The sequence below is a fragment of the Moschus berezovskii genome, chromosome 13 (assembly GCF_049115385.1).
Source record: "Moschus berezovskii isolate FMDL1 chromosome 13, NW_MosBer_1.0, whole genome shotgun sequence".
Lineage (NCBI taxonomy): Eukaryota > Metazoa > Chordata > Mammalia > Artiodactyla > Moschidae > Moschus > Moschus berezovskii.
Window position 1 is genome coordinate 12827501 of NC_142472.1, and position 17955 is coordinate 12845455.

Below are 17955 nucleotides of genomic sequence, written 5' to 3' on the forward strand. Positions count from 1 at the left end.
AAATCTCTGGTAGGGCCCAGAGACAAAAATTAGCAATTAAGGACATAAAGAATTATTTAATGTTTCTAGAAATATCTATGCCTTCATATAACTTTGCACCTAAGAACAGGAAATGCATCTTATGAAACACTGATCATGATCTGGACAATAAGATATTTCAGCACATTTTAAAAGTAAGACTTGCACAACTCCATTATCTTAATAATAAAATATTATAAGAAATTCATATTGGAACTTTAAAGGGAAAAAAACCCCAAACTACTTGAACATTTTAGAAATAGTCACATTAAAAATACCTGAGTTAATAAGCAAACTAGAAAATAACAAATGTGAGAACATTATTGACCAAAAACCTATTAGATTCAGCCAAAACTATTTTATGTAGTAGATACACAGTTCTAAATGCTTTTTAAATAAAAGAACTGAGAGACAAGAACAAAACATTCAACATGGGAATTCAGGGAGAAAAAATTAAGGAAAGCTAGTAAGAAGGAAAGGGCTTCCCAGGTGGTGCTAGTGGTAAAGAACCTTCCTGACAGTGCAGGAGACTTAAGAGATGTGGGTTCGATCCCCGGGTTGGGAAGATCCCCTGGAGAAGGGCAAGGCAACCCACTCCAGTATTCTTGCCTGGAGAATCCCATGGACAGAGGAGCCTGGTAGGCTACAGTCCATATGGTCACAAAGAGTTGGACACAACCAAACTGAGTTGGCGTGCATGCAGTGAGAAGGAAAACAATGAAGTAGAAAGAAAAAATAAAGCATATCTTTTATTGAATTGATAGCTTAAACCAAGAACATGATACAGATAAATTTCTGGAAAATCTGGCAAATTTAATTAAAGAAAAAACTAGAAGGAAAAAATATAACATTTATAAATAAACTTATTTAAAATATTTAATAATAAAGCATTAAGATTTATAACAGTAATGTGAATTAATGATTAAGTTGAAAATTAGTAAAATAATTATCTGAGAAAAATATAAATTAATTAATGAGAAGAAAACCTATAAATAAATAAAGAAGAATATGAACCACTTATCAAAAACTTACTTTTACTTCAATTAGAGATTCCAGAACTTTGAGAGACATAAGGCACTCTGAAAAAGGAAATTTGGATCTTGGATACACTTTCTGCAGTGAAGAACTGGGCTTAAACCCCACAGTCCTGAATATTCATTGGAAGGACTGATGCTGAAGCTGAAACTCCAATACTTTGGCCACCTGATGCGAAGAACTGACTCATTGGAAAAGACCCTGATGCTGGGAAAGATTGAAGGCGGGAGGAGAAGGGGACAACAGAGGATGAGATGGTTGGATGGCATCACCGACTCTATGGACATGAGTTTGAGCAAGCCCCAGGAGTTGGTGATGGACAGGGAGGCCTGGCGTGCTGCAGTCCATGGGGTTGCATAGAGTCTGACATGACTGAGCGACTGAACTGAATGGAAAGAAAATCTAGGTTTTTAAATTTAGGATTGAAATTGGAAATAAAAACTAATCCTGAAAAAAAAAAAAAGATCCAATATAACTTTCTGTGTAAAACAGCTAAGGAAAAGTTCATGAGATTGAAGCCAATCTCAAGACTTGACCCTAAGAAAACCAAAAGTAATAGGAACTTGGTTTTTGAGATAAGCAGTGTGATTCTGCAAAGCAGTACATTTGGTCAGATAAGAAACCAACTTCTCCCTAGAGCTCTGGATCCCACCCAGCTCCTGAGTGACCACACAGAGAGAAAACATTAAGAATGAAATGGCCAACAGGGCGAACAGGACCAGGAGAAATGCACTCTCAAGAGAAAAGGCTAACATCCCACTCCAAACCATCAGGTCCAGGAACCATAAAGGCAGGAACAAATGAAGCAAGGCTGCATATTAATTGACTCTTTCAATAAGCCGTCCTGGGGCTTCCCTGGGCTTTCCTTGTAGTTCAGTCTGTAAAGAATCTGCCTGCAATGCAGGAGACCTGGGTTTGATTCCTGGGTCAGGAAGATGGCTTGGAGAAGGAAATGGCAACCCACTCCAGTATTCTCCCTGGTGGCTCAGTGGTAAAGAATCCGCCTCCCAGTGCAGGAGACACAGGTTCGATCCCTGGTTTGGGAAGATCCCACATGCCTTGGAGCAACTGAGCTCGTGTGCCACTTCTCCTGAACATGTGCCCCGCAACAAGAGAAGCCACTGCTATGAGAAGCCCGCACACAACTAGAGAGAAGCCCCTGATCGCCACAACTAGAAAAAAAGGCTGTGCAGCAGCGAAGACCCAGCACAGCCCCAAACAAATAAACAACTGTTAAAGAATAAACTGTCAAGATGCAACTTTCCCAGTGATCCCTACCTCCAAAACACACTTGAAATCTATGCACTCTTCTCGGTCTCCACTGTTCCCACCCACCCCGGGCAGCACTGGCGGCGATCTCTGGACAGTGTGAAGATGCAAAACTCCCCTCTCTGAGTTCCCGGCCCAGCCCCTGCCAGCAACTCCTTCTCCAGGCAGTGGGCCTTCCCGCAAGGCAAGACCTCCTCTTGCTCAAGTCTCAGCACTGAGCATCAAATCCAGTCCTACACAGTGGCTCTCCTATTCCTTGTCTCAGGCACCCTGGCCTCTGGTTTCCAGAAGCCAGCCAAGTGCTTTTCTCTCCAGGCTTTAGGACTACTCTTTTTCTCTGTGCTGGGGAAGCTCTACTCACGGCTGCCTCCTTCTCATCTTTCAGGTCTCTGCTCAGAAAGCCCCTCCTGGGGAAAACATCCCAGGCCATCTTTTCTGTTTAAATTCTTCCTCGGACACAGGACTTCCCTGGTGACTCAGATGGTAAAGCGTCTGCCTACAATGTGGGAGACCTGGGTTCAATCCCTGGGTTGGGAAGATCTCCTGGAGAAAGAAATGGCAACCCACTCCAGTGTTCTTGCCCAGAAAATCCCACGGATGGAGAGACCTGGTAGGCTACAGTCCACGGGGTCGCAAAGAGTCAGACACGACTGAGCAACTTCACTTTTTCTTTCAGACACATTGCTTTCTACCCTCATTCCTTGTATTTCCTTTTTAGCACTTTACACAACTTGAACATAGCTAATATTTTATGGGGGGAAGGGAGGTGTTTCTACCCCCGTCTGGTCACTCGCATTAGACTGAAAACCCCATGGGGTCAAAACCCCTGTCTGCTTTTATGCAGTGCTATATGCCAATGACTGCATTCTCCAGGCATTCAGCTTTTCATGAAGGAATAACAGTCCTGATAAACTGTGATGATGTGATGGGCTTGCTTACTTTCCACTGGCTGTTGTTTCCTCCACGTGACTGTAAGTTCCACTGGAACAAGGTTTCTGTATCTTTTTTTGGTGCCAAACATAGTGTCTAGTGCTTAGGAGTGGCTCAGTGACTATTTGTAGAAGAAATAAATGATAAAGATGTTGAAGTTCTTCAGGACGTGAAATTTCATTCGCCTCACCTCTATATACCACTCAGAATGTCTGGATCTACCAGAATCCTTCATTAAGAATTCGGCTATCCAAAATTTTCCAGGATCACTGTTTCCATTAACAACCCAGCGCCCAACGGGAATGGAAGAGAAGCAATGTGAATTAAATTACTTAAATGAAGCTGCTGCTGATTAATTTTAGATCCTGAGCATCTGGGTCAGTGCTTAGTTTCATAGCAGGTGTGGAAATGATATCTTCAGTGTCATTATTAATGATTTTACTAAGGGCTGAGAGCACTTGAAAATTCTTCCAAATGAGATTTGAGATGTCGACCAGATGGGCATTTTTAAGAAGCCTATATCAACTGTTTTCTACTTTTCAGCAAATAAGTTTTCATATTAAGACTGATTACTGATGGACCTTAGTGTCCATATCATGTTCAATCAAAAATGATAAGCAATGACTTTCAAAAGAATATGAAATGCTCCAGTACGATAACAGCAATCTAAATGAAATACATAAACACGCCTGAAGTGGACCGACTCTAGTCGTTTTGTTTTCCTTTAACTAGGTTAAAGCCTGAGTCATTTTCTCTTCCTCTTTCTCTGGCAGTATCTCATCTTCTTACAGGTCTTAATATTCATTATGGGTATATGACCTCAGTCTCAAGAAGACAGTCTCATCAGTCAAATCCCCAGGATGCTGGTTGATCAGGCAGGATGGCTGGGCAAGGCTGATCACAAATAAACATGTCAGTATCCACTCACTCCCTGAATCCCAAGGGCGGGTGCTCAGGGAGAATCTGTCCTCTATCAGTTTTATCCTCAGTCATGGCAGTGCTGCAAAAGAGTAATGCATGCTAGACTGTAATCTTTGAGCCAGAGGAAATTGAACCAAACCAAGTGGAAAGAATACACTATTTAGTATTAGCAGATAAGTTCATGGGGAAATTGTAAAACAGGTGAAGTTCATTATTGGTGAAGCTCCCCCAGAGTAACCCTGGTCTCCCCAGCCCCCTGGGGTAAGCTCCCCCGCACTGTAGATTAGACCTTGACACTGAATGCCAGCTGTTTTTGGCTTCCTGGGAACTTGCTCTTGTACAATGAAGCAAATAGGTCTTGGGTCTCAAAGTGTCTGGGTCAGGCTCTTTTCCTCCCCCAGAATGAAAATGAGCTTATTTGATAGATCAAGCTGGCTTCATTTGCTAACAGAAAAGTTCCAGGAACTTCCAGGGTCCTCTCAGGGAACGTGGACTCAACGGAAACTTTCTAATGACAAAGCCTTTCCTGTGTGTGACTCAAAGGAGTGAATCTGATGGTGGGAATTTCAGACCAAATAATATAGATTTTTATGAATTTTGTTGGGCAGTAATATGTCATAAGAAGAGAGGGAAACTGACATAGAGCTGCCCAGTTGTTGTTTTTTTTGCTGAGTCAGGCCATTAAGGAAAAAAGGACAACAAACCGCATCTATTGACAATCATTTTAGAAAAGAAAGGGAATCTGTGATAATCAGAAAAAAAAAAAAAAGAAGCAATCAGAATAAAAAGCAACCTTTAAATTTAAAGAATTTACCTTCATGAAAAAAATGTATTTATATAGTTTCAGTATGTTAGATGAATAAATTCTAGAGATCTGCATTACAACATTGTACCTATAGACAGCAATACTGCATTGTGCATTTTAAAATGTGGTAATGGACTTCCCTGGCAGACCAGTGGTTAAGACACCATGCTTCTAATGCAGGGGTTGAAGGTTCAATCCCTAGTCAGGGAAGTAAAATCCCACAAGTCATACGGCACAGTCCCCCCAAAACTGTGTTAAGAGGGTAGATCTCCTGTTGTGTTCTCATCACAATAAAAACAAAACAATACACAAGTGTATTTCAATGTCCTGATTTTATAGCAGACTAGGGAAAATGTTGTCCAGTACCAACATCATTCTACAGTCAGGCTATGGGGAACTGATGAGTTAGCTGCTCACAGGGGCCAAACAGGCCACTCCGGGAATTTAAATAGCTCTTAATGGACACTTGTGGGCACGTCTCCATGTGACCTGCCTATCAAGGCAGTCAAAACCATGCACAGGGTTCAGAACACCTTTTGGGTTGTAAATCAAAGAACTTGTTTGTACAAAACCTTTAACCATGAAGGGTTTTCTGTCTGTAGATTAATGGAAAAAAATGAGCAATAGGTAGTAGCCAAAAGAGTTATCGGGATTTCGTGGGAAACACAGTGGGAAAAAAAGTGTTTTAAAGTATTTTTAAGTGGTATTTTAAAGATTTAAGGATGTATTTGTTGTTTAGTCACTAAATCATGTTCGACTCTTTTGTGACCCCATGGACTGTAGCCCACCAGGCTCCTCTGTCCATGGGATTTCCCAGGCCAGAATACTGGAGTGGGTTGCCATTTCCTTCTCCAGGGGATCTTTCTGACCCAGGGATCAAACCTACGCCTCCTGCATTGGCAGGTGGGTTCTTTATCACTGAGCCACCAGGGAAGCCCAAAGTGAAAGTGAAAGTGAAGATGATCAGTCATGTCCGACTCTTTGCGACCCCGTGGACTGTAGTCCACCAGGCTCTTCCATCCATGGGATTTCCCAGGCAAGAATACTGGAGTGGGTTGCCATTTCCTTCTCCAGGGGATCTTCCTGCCCCAGGGATCGAACCCAGGTCTCCCGCATTGCAGGCAGATGCTTTAACCTTTGAGCCACCAAGGATACACTTAATTCTTTTGTAAATATGTTGAGTCACGAGAGTAAGGAATGGCAAAAGTGAAAGCTACGGTTGACTATTATAACAATCCATTTGAAACACGATGGTAGTTTGGGCCAAGGCAGTCATCAGAGAAGTGCTGAAAAGTGCTCAGATTTAGGACGTCTTCTGAAGGCAGAGAGAACAGGACTTGCCGATAGAACAGAGAGAAAGACTGGACATGGTGGTTATGGTAACAGAAGATTCCAGCTGGGTTTTAAGATGTTTAATTTGATCAACTGAATAAGCGGTACCATCTACTGAGAACAGGTGCCATGGAACATGAAGGGAGGCCTCAAGAACTTATTAGTGATACATTAAACTTGAGAAAACGAAGATCATCGCATCTGGTCCCATCACTTCATGGGAAATAGATGGGGAAACAGTGGAAACAGTGTCAGACTTTATTTTTTTGGGCTCCAAAATCACTGCAGATGCTGGTTGCAGCCATGAAATTAAAAGACGCTTACTCCTTGAAAGGAAAGTTATGACCAACCTAGACAGCATATTAAAAAGCAGAGACATTACTTTGCCAACCAAGGTCCGTCTACTCAAGGCTATGGTTTTTCCCGTGGTCATGTATGGGTGTAAGAGTTGGACTGTGAAGAAAGCTGATCGCCGAAGAATTGATACTTTTGAACTGTGGTACTGGAGAAGACTCTTGAGAGTCCCTTGGACTGCAAGGAGATCCAACCAGTCCATTCTAAAGGAGATCAATCCTGGGTGTTCATTGGAAGGACTGATGTTATGGATGAAACTCCAATATTTTGGCCACCTCATGCGACGAGTTGCCTCACTGGAAAAGACTCTGATGCTGGGAGGGATTGGGGGTGGGAGGAGGCGGGGACAACAGAGAATGAGATGGCTGGACGGCATCACCGACTTGATGGACATGAGTTTGAGTGAACTCCGGGAGTTGGTGATAGACAAGGAGGCCTGGCGTGCTGTGATTCATGGGGTCGCAAAGAGTCGGACACGACTGAGCGACTGAACTGAACTGAACCGAAACTTGAGAAGTCACTTGAATATCCAGGTAGAGCTGGCAGGTTGGCAATTGGATGCGTGAGCCTAGACAGAGGAGAAATCAAGACTAGAGATAGGAATTTAAAATTTTCAGCATATAGGAAATGTTTACAGCCTTTGGGTAGGATGAGGTCATTGAGGGAAGTCCAGTTTGGGGGAAGATGGGCAGAAAGCCCAACGTCCCCGAGGCAAGAATGTGTTTGGTAAGTCATCAGAGGATTAAGGTGCCCAGCATGGATGTGAGCAAATGTTCAGAAGACACTTGCCGACAAAGCCTGGAGGGATGCCAGCACTTAGGGGTCCGGAGAAGAAGGGTGATTCAGGAAGAGAGACACAGGAGGAGTGGCCAGGGAGGTAAGGGGAAAACCAGGGAGTGAATCACCAAAGCGGTGTGCAAACAGTCTTTCAAGGATGACGAAGAGCAGTTTATAAATTCACTCCGCCCTCAATTAGCTCTATCGATGGAAGAATCTACATGTGCTGTTCTGTTCCCAGTGTTTAGCGGCGCCTGTCACAGGATCAATACTTGTTTATTTCAGAGGCTAAATGTAGCAGACTTTAGGCTGAATCTCTCCAGTAGATGTGTTCTAGTTGAACTTCAGGATTTAAAGATATTTTAATTGGTTGCCAAGATTTAGAAATTGGGAAACTTCACATCAAACCTTGTATCCCTGGTTCTTTTTGTTTGTTTGTTTTTTAAATCCCCAGGATTCTCAAAAGGCAGGCAACAGCTGTCTGTGGCTGGGTGGCTGCTGCCATCTTTAGAGGGGTTATGTGCTCTTCGGCTAATTTCCTGCTGTCTCCAGTGAGCCCTAGGTCTCCCCAACAGCAAATGCTGAGTCACTCATTCATATTACTGGCTGATTCCTACAGATCTTGAGTTTGTACCTTTTGTTTAGTTAGAGGGAAGGAATGAACAAATGAACGAGTTAGTGAATGTTTACTGATGAATCACTGACTCCCAGGGAGGTGAATGATGTAAGCTTACACGCAGCAAGGTCATAATTCAGAACCAGGACAGATTCTCAGGCCAGGGCTTTTACCTAAGCTCTTTGCTTCCTAGTTTGTCACTGTATTAAAACACCCTAAAATAAAAACAGAGTTTGAATGGAAGAAGGGTACTGACAAAATGCTGTTTCCATCTTCAGAAAAACAGAATATGAAACAAATTATTTATTATGATAAATGTAGAGAAATGGTTTCCCAAGAACTGTCACACGGACTAACAGAAGTTACCATCACTGCCCAAGGCAAAGTGAGTAAATAAATGTAATTATTAAGCAATATAATTAAGGTTACAATTAGTATTTTATTTCATGAGTTTTATTTTTGGAGAAGTAAGTTTCGCCATTTTTCTCTGTGAATTATTTTTATCTATTGTTTCGTGCTTAAACACAGACCATTATAATCACAGAATGACTGTTTATCATCAGGCCTTCTCTTCAGTTCAGTTCAGTCGCTCAGTCGTGTCCGACTCTCCGCGACCCCATGAATCACAGCACGCCAGGCCTCCCTGTCCATCACCAACTCCCGGAGTTCACTCAAACTCATGTCCATCGAGTCGGTGATGCCATCCAGCCATCTCATTCTCTGTCGTCCCCGTCTCCTCCCGCCCCCAATCCCTCCCAGCATCAGACTCTTTTCCTCATTCCTTTCGCATGAGGCTTACTCAGTATCAAAAACTGGAGTTTTTCTAAGCCTCCTCTCTTTTGCTAGCTCCGATGATGGCTAGTGGCCATCCAGGGCAGTGCGTGGAGATGGATTCTGAAAACCAGTTTGGACTCATTGAATTAGACCATGGTGCTTGATTTCTGATGTTTAGATGTTACTGTTATGGATTGCCTCATGTTGTCCCCCTCCACCCCTTGCCAAAAGATATACTGAAATCTTAAATCCCTGTCCCTCAGACTGTGACTCGATTTGAAAACAGAGTCATTGCAGAAGTAATTAGATAAGATGAGGTCATACTGGAGGAGGGGAGTGGCCCTACCTTAATATAACTCATGTCCTTGTAAGAAGAGGAAATTTGGACACAGACTCAGAGAGAAGAAGATGCAAAGAGAGACACACAGGAAGACAGACGCCTGCAGAGGAGGGCAGAGATCAGAATTACGCGGTCATAAGGCAAAGGAGGCGTGCACTACGAGAAACCAGAAGAGGCAAGGAAAGCTGCTCTTGTAGGAGTTTCAGAAAGAACATGGTCCCCAGACACTTTGATCAAACTTCCAGCCCCTAGAACTAGGAGATGATGCACTTCTGTGGTTTTAAGCCACGCAGTTAGTGGTATTTCATAATCACAGCCCTAGGAAACTAACACGGAGGTGATCTTGTCTGACTCTTCACTGTAAACTGTGTTAGGTAGCAGCCGTGTGCCAGGAAAGTGGCATCACCCATAAAATAAATGCCGCAGTCGCCCCTAAGTAAGACATTTAGGCAGATGCTGCAAAGCTTCAGAATTCTCATTCCCTTGCTCACTGAAGGCACCAAAGCTGATTCTGTCTGCTCTTAGACAGGGAGTAACGGTCCTCCTCTTGTCCTGGAAAACTAAAAGTATATCCATGCTGAGCAGAGAATATCTTGAGCATTAGGAAGAATTTGACGCTTATCTTGGCTCTAGAAAAATTTGGGAAACAATCAGAAAGTATCTTTAATGGTCCTCTGGTCTTGTGCCCACTTTAATGCCCCAGACTTCTCTGTGAATGAGAGACTTCCTTAACTCACAGTCCATAGACAGTTTTAGAGGCAAACACGAAACCTTTGCGATCCTGAGATTGTTTGCCAGTAGTCTCAGGGTAGGACCACTTTTCTGAGTAAAGATTCTATAGTCTTGATTACTTAGGAAAGATGCATGCTTTCCACTGTCAGGACAAGGAAGGGGAAGAAAAACATACTAAGTGTGCTTAGCACGATGGTGAGGATCAAACTAGGATTTTGCACCTGGGGAACAAGGCATGGGGATGGAGAGGGTGATGGCTCAGGGTGGGGACAGGATGAAGGATGTGGATTTAGATATCCTGAACTGCAGGAGACAGTGAGCCATTCACAAGAGGTGTTCAGTCGGAATTCGGAGCCTCGAAGTTGGCAAGGAAGCGCACACACCCAGAATCGGGACTGGTCAGCACAGAGGTAGGAACTGAATATTTGAGGGCAAGTCTCCCTTCAGAGGGTTTCCCTGGCGGCTCAGATGATAATCTGCCTGCAATGCAGGAGACCCGGGTTCGATCCCTGGGTGGGGAAGGTCCCCTGGAGGAGGGCATGGCGACCCACAGCAGTATCCTTGCCTGGAGAAGTCCACCAACAGAAAAGCCTGGTGGGCTAGAGTCAACAGGGCCGCGAAGAGTGGGACACATCTGAGCGACTAACGCTTTCATTTCCACTTCCCCTTTCAGAGCTGATCACTGGACTTGACCTAGGAAGGACCGACCCTGGGTCTCGCAGAGCATCTACCTTAGGGAGCAAGGGGAGGACGAGGTGGCATCAGAGGCAGAATAGACAGGCAGTGTGGAGTGGTGCAAGAACTGGGAGCACACCGCGGGGGAAAGAGCAGGAGAGAGTTCCAAGGAGAGGCTGACCAGGCTGGCAAAACGAAATATTTAAAGAAAAGGGTGAACGCCCATGCAGAGATCAATGCTGGATCCGAAATGCACTGATGATCATCAATAAATCCCTTCTGAAAAACTGTGAGGACTCTGTTGGTTTATGCATTCTTTGAGTGGTCATGATTGCATTTCTGCTCTGACACCACATCAGGTGCTGCAGCGCAGAGATGAGATGCAGTCTTGCCTTTAAGAAGCTTACCCGCTTGTACTGGGACACGTGCTCAGAGGGGTAAACTATATATGGAGGTCTGAACGGTGCCAAGCGAGGGCACAAACTGGAAGTGGTTGGTTTACAGGAGAGGGTGGAAGTCATGGTTGGGAAATGGATCTCTCATAAGAGAGGTCTAATCAGGGGATCCAAGAATTCTAAAAGTGCAAAGCTGCCCTGCCTTCTCACATCATATATCTGAAACCATGCACTTCAGAATCATGGGGGCACACACATGCTCCAACACCTTGAATCCAAACCATTTTTGTTACTGAGACCTAGTAAACGATGATATAATATTTGTGTGCAGATGCAAAAACAAATATAACATGTGCCTGGCATTCTCTTGCAGTTTCTCGCTTTTAAAAAACATTTAATATTCAAGGACATAAATAGGTTCATTCCTGGGGGCTTCTATTTTGGAATGTTTTCTTACACTTCAATATGCTAAACTTGTTAAACATAAATATTACTAAGCTATTAGGAGCTTTAGAATTCATTACATCGATGATTATTCTGTAAGGGGAATTAGGAAGAGGGAAGAGATGATGCTAGTTCCGGAGTCACACCTGGAATCAGATCCCTGCTCCACCATTTATAAGGTACAGGAGAGCAACTTATATTTTTGAATCTGTATCCACATTGGTAATGGTTAACTAAGTAATATTTACCTTACAGAGTTGTTGGAAAGAATAGATAATTGCATGAAAAATGCCTGGCTGACAGGCTCTATAGGACTACAGTGATTTCCGTTGATAATGAAATAATTACCTGAGATTATATTTCTAAATCAGGCCAAAAAGAGGCATGTAATTTAGAAAACACTCAAGCAATTTCTGCAGAGAATTAGCCTCTATTAAGAGCCCAGTTGTAAAGGAAATCTTACTGAATCATAAAGGAAATCAGTCCTGAATATTCACTGGAAGAACCGATGCTGAAGCTGAAGCTCCGATACTTTGGCCACCTGATGCGAAGAACTGACTCACTGGAAAAGACCCTTGATGCTGGGAAAGATTGAAGGCAGCAGGAGGAGGGTATGACAGAGGATGAGATGGTTGGATGGCATCACCAACTCAATGGACATGAGTTTGAGCAAGCTCTGGGAGTTGGTGATGGACAGGGAAGTCTGGCGTGCTGCAGTCCATGGGGTCGCAAGAGTCTGACATGAGTGAGTGACTGAACTGAAGAGCCCAGTGGCAATTCAAAAATGTGAAGTTAAGGTTGAGGCCAGTGACATATTCTGATACCTTTGGGGAATATTTTTTAAAAATTGTCCAAAATGGCCACATATCTAACCACTTCTATTTTTAAAATTTTTCATCCATAAATCTGAAGACTACAATTTTACTTGTCATCAGCCAACTTATAGCCAGCATCTCATAGAACGGGAGAGTAAAAACAAGTAGTTTTTGCATCACATGCAGTTTCAGAGAAAGTGAAGTAACTGTCCTGTCAATCTCCCAGTGTTGGTATTGTACTTCCGGAGTCAGCCTGTGTCTTCAGTTCTTGCACAGAGCTCCCTGAGTTTGAAATCTATTGGGATATGAAGAGCAGGGCCAGAGCACATGGCTGCACAGGCTGTGCTCTGCACAACTCCAGAGGGTGCCCATCTCACTATGATGAGAAATGGAGCCCTATTGTTCAGTGCACCCCTATGCAGCAGCCCTATCTGAGAGGCTTGAGTACTTTCCTGATGAATGTGCTCTACCATTAGTGAGCATTTACAGTGTATGAGGGGGCTTCCCTGGTGGCTCAGCTGGTAGAGAATCCACCTGCAATGCGGGAACCTGGGTTCGATCCCTGGGTTGGGAAGATCACCTGGAGAAGGGAAAGGCTACCCACTCCAATATTCTGGCCTGGAGAATTCCATGGACTATATAGTCCATGGGGTTGCAAAGAGTCAGACATGACTGAGCGACTTTCACTTCACTTTCACAGCATATGAGACACTGTTCTAGGCTCCAGGGATACAAGGGTGTTCTGGAACGTTCTGGCCTTCTGTAAAAGATTTAAGCAGTTCCATTGTTCATAATAACACTGTAACTTTAAAAAATCATAAATGCTTGCATGTCCAGTGGTTTCACATAAAATTCAGCGTGGTAACAGTTGTGAATAAATTACAAATGTCACTGTGCGAACTCTGCACATTTTACAAAATCTCTGTTATAATAGCATCTATATACGTACACCTCTCTTGACAAAGACCTAAGCAAATCTCTTTTCCAAATACCCACAAATTTATTTAGTATGAATTTATGGAAGTTTGGTCACATATACAAATTTAACTCATAACAAAAACAAAAAGGAGTATCTAAGGCTCACAAATTAACTTGTACCTATATAACCTAACCCAGATTCTTTTTTTCCTATTTTTATGCATAAAAGTACCCTATAGTGTTTGCAGAAGATATCTTGCAATAAATAACAACAACAAAAATGATGTCTGCCTCAAACTTGATTTCTTTTAACCTCATGACAAATTTGCAACACTGAGGTATTATTACAATAGATTAAGAGTTTGGACACATGAAGAACTGGATGCTTTAAGAGTTGGCCACGATTTGCTTGAAAAGCCAGGCATTAAACTCAAGGTCCATACTATATGATACTTTATTAGGAAGGGACAGACACTAATATCACCAGTCCTTACCACGTCCGGCTCGTGCCGGGCAGCAGGTATATTTTAGGCCAGTTAGTCTTTGCAGTAGCCTTATGAAGTAGGAATTATCGTAGCAATTTAAAATAGAATGACAATGAAGTCAAGGAGGTAAAATAACTTTTCTCAAATGTTATAGTTAGCCCATGTCCCCGCCAGGGTTTCTTTAAGTCCTGGCCTGTCCTGACTTCAAAACCCTTACCCTTCTTGCTACCCTAGGCTGGTTCTACTGCTGCAGAGCTACCTTTTCCAATACATGAAATAAAATTAAGTTAGCTTCATAATGATCACCATCATCATCTGGGTTTTTGAGTGTCTCTTTTATTTACCAGTTCCTGTTGTAAGGACTTGTACTCCTTACAGCCGCCTTTCAAGGTGAACAGGCCGGCGGGGTGCTGGGCACTGTAAATTCTTTAGCCAATGTCCCCGGTGAATTTTCTCATTTTACTGATGAGACAACAAAGCTAAGAAGTGATAAACGACCCACCGAAGGCTGGGAAGTGGCTGAGCAGGTAGACTCGGGTCTGTCTTACTCCTGTGCCTGTGGGCTCTTCCCACATTGCTTACAGTTTGACAATGTCACAGATCTATAACACTGCACTCAAATTAAATAAGCCAGAAATTTACAATTCTGAAAGGAAACTCATAACTCGAGGCAATATACACCTCTGCTTCCACACTTGGAAATGGTTTTACTAGACACTTCTGAAAATGATCTTCAAGGTTTCTTTCTGAATAGCACTCAACATTCTCACAGCTTGGTTTACATTTTTATTCTAAACATAACTGTTCTTGATTCTTTCTCATGGGTGGGAATTCTCAAACAACTGTGATCTTGGTGAATTTCCAGTATGATATTGACGTATAAGAATCTGGGAGTTGTGCTGTTGATAGTCAAAAAATACTGAGCCTTAATAGGTCGGGCATACTTCCCTAACTAGTTAAAAGAATTAAAAGTTTTAAGAAATTACTAAAACCTCAGTTTAATAGTAAATATCCAACCAAATAAAGGGTTGGTTTGATAAAACAAAGGGCTTGGGAATGACTTGGAAAATGAATTCCTCATTTCTGACCTGATTCCACATCTTAAAGTTCTTACATTCTAGTTTTTAATCTACACTGTTTTTTACAGTGAATGCTGTCATTTGTGATAATCACAGAAGTGAATACACACTTTACTTACTTTTTGGACTAAAGTAAGATAAAGCAAAATACATCCTAATATAAAAATGTGCTCATGCTGTTACAGTCTATATGAACTGTGATTTATCACCCGTCTATTCAATTCTATGTAGACAAAATGAGTTATAATTTTAAAGTCTAAACTATTAAGCTTTGAGAGATTAAAAAAAAGGAAGAAAAGAGGGGTAGTTATTGAGGTAAACTGCAAATCTAATTTTTTCAAATTTTAATCTTTATTCTATTGACCTATAAATATGTTCTGCTTTTAGTATAGACAAATTTTCCCATTAAAAGATGATTTGAAGTCTTGTATTTCAATTTTCATCTGTAAGTCAAATAAGACATAGTTTCTTTTTCTACTTTAAGAAGAAATTTTTGCAAGGAACATACCCAGTCCCTTCAATACCCCAAAACGGGCTAAGATCACTATTTCGAAAACTCATAGCACTATGATTTCCCAAATTATATAGCAAGAGCATGGATCAAATCTTTTTTATTGTTTTGCAAGCTTATTTATGTGAAGTTTTTCAGAGATGTAAGATTTAAGCTCTATTTTTTTTTTAGCTATGTATCGTACCTATATCACTGAAAACAATATTGCGATTATGTTAGAACTATCATAGACAATCAGGGATTGATAGGATCCATAATTTTAGGGAAATAAATCCACCTCAAAGAATTATGGGTTAAGTCATCCCCATTTTCTTCAATGAGATCTTTCACTATAACTCTCCCATTTCTTCAAGTCTAATCTCCACCCAACTTAGTACAGAGCTCCGGTGTCACAGCCTCCAAAAACATTTCTGAAACAATCAGCTGGAAGCCAGCGCTCCCTGCTTTGAATCTGCTTTCTCTCACAGAAGTCTGCTTTCTCTTCTCTTCGGGCACATGCCCCTTTTTGGCTTGGTCTTCCCTAGAGGCTCAGACGTTAAAGAATCCTCCTGCAAGGCGGGAGACCCGAGTTCGATCCCTGGGTTGGGGAGCTCCCCTGGAGGAGGGCCTGGCAACCCACTCCGGTATTCTTGCCTGGAGAATCCCCGTGGACAGAGGAGCCTGGCGGGCCACAGTCCATGGGGTCGCAAAGAGTTGGACACGACCGAGCGACTAAGCACACACCCTTTCCGCTTTGAATTATAGCCATTTGCTGTATTTTCCCTACCAGACAGTGGGCTTATCAAGGATACCAACTTGAAGCACATTCACTTCTTCTCTGATGTGTTATGTGTTAACCTACACATGGTGGGTTCTCAGGGAGTACTGAGTGTGTATTTAATAATTCCTGTTAGCCATGGCAAATTTCCAAAGAGAATGAAAAACCTCTTAAGAAGTATTTTAGGAAGCCCTTGGTCAAGAAAGCAAGCCACAAGAGAAGAAATTCTTCAAGAGGTGAATCAGAGTAACTGGCACGTAAAAGTGACACATTCAATTTCTTCACCTTTATATAACCTCCAGAAGATCAAACGTTAATAAAATATTTATCTTCAGTTGTCACAAGCCAGACTTTGATTTAAAACTCTTGAGTACGTGAATGTCATGCCAGACCAAAAATACACCATCATGTATTTTTAATTTAAACATGGACCTGTAAAAAATTTATATATGCCTGACATGAAAAAAATCTGAGTGCAAATCTCCCAATAATCACCACAAATAAGAAAAACAGGATTGGAAATCGATTGTTAAGACTTCGGTAGAAGTACAATGAAAAGCATTCCATTTGACAGTCCAATGTGGCATTGATGTGACTACCTAAAACGCATTCTCTTACCTTTAAGGAATCAAAGCAGGCAATTACTCTTCCATTTTCAACCTGGCAGCTTTTTGGGGGGTGGGCGAATTTGCATTCCTCATCAGAGCGGGAGCAGGTTCCTCTCTGGAACTGTCTGCAGACCTCTAATGTCAGCCATTTTGTGTCTCTGACGGGGGCAACATTCAAAGCCATGATGAGAAAATAACTGGGATCCTGTTCCTCCCTGCTAAATGATGAAATCAATCCAAGTTCCAATGATTCCAAAACTACTGTTGTGAAAAGTCCCACATGTAAGTCTGAAGGTAAGTGATAAATTGCTTAATGAAGTCCAATCCAGGAAAGAGTGCAGAGAAGATTTATCGGCAGGCAGTCACTCGTCAATCAATACGCCCCACTTGAAGACTGCGGGCCGCAATAGAAGCCTGCTCAGTGTCATCTCTGGCTGCAAACGTCCGCGTCTCCTGATCGTTTCGCAGACACAACTGTTTTTAATAAAGTGACCTCAATATCATGGCACTCCTTGGGAGAATATTTAGTCCTGACACTCACAGCTATTGATGATGCTGGAAAATAAGCCACTGAGATGATCAGATCTTAGCAGGATTTCTTTTTCCTTCCACCGTTTAAAATTCTGAAATCAAGCAGCTGGCAAAGTCAGACAGTTGAGGTATCTTCATCCACTCGTAAGGTCAGGGTAATGTATATTTGACAGAAAAACAAGATTTGAACAAAAAGCTCCCGGACTGTGGTTTCCAGCAAAAGTGACTTCACACAGGCACTTTTAAATCTTGAAGCTGCAAAACATAAAGAAGTGGTGAATCGACTATTCTATACTATAAAACATTTCTCAATTGAAAAAGAAAATCAACTTACACCCCTACTCAATGGACTCAACACTTGAACAAACTATTTAGCTCTTATCTCGAATTTGCAAAAGTGAAGTTTAGAGCTTTGAGTTTTGAATATAGTAAGAGAAGTTATGCATTAAAAGAGTGAGAGAGAAGAACACGAAACTGCAACTGTTTTGCAGAAATGATCCAGGCAGCAGTCCAAAAGTTAGGGATGACTCAAACAGATGAGTGTGGCAGACACAATAATTAGGCTTTCTGAGACAATTCAATCTAATGTGCTTAATCGCCAAAACAGGGTATTAGAACCGTGACTTCCAATTAATTTCACATTTAGGCCATTGATTTTATTGTTGAAAATGTTATAAACAATTATTTGGGATGTGTTTCTTCTATATAATAAGGATATTGTCATTCTGGATGAAATGTGCACTCCTCACCCTATACATCCTTCCTAGTCTACAGAGGTTTGAGCTTAGAGAGGGACAGGTAGACCCCTCCTGATATTATTCTCAGATCTCTCAT

General features: G+C 42.1%; 1 protein-coding gene across 5 annotated transcripts in view; it reads right to left on the bottom strand.

Moving 5' to 3' along the window:
• The window catches only part of MBNL2 (muscleblind like splicing regulator 2), a 170517-nt gene that overhangs the window by 103375 nt on the left and 49187 nt on the right, over positions 1-17955 (bottom strand). For all 5 annotated transcript variants that reach the window (XM_055426579.2, XM_055426577.2, XM_055426581.2 and 2 more), the window contains exon 2: positions 16601-17376. In XM_055426579.2, the coding sequence (XP_055282554.1) occupies positions 16601-16774 (174 nt within the window). In that variant the 5' untranslated portion in view covers positions 16775-17376. The remainder of the gene's footprint in view (positions 1-16600; positions 17377-17955) is intronic.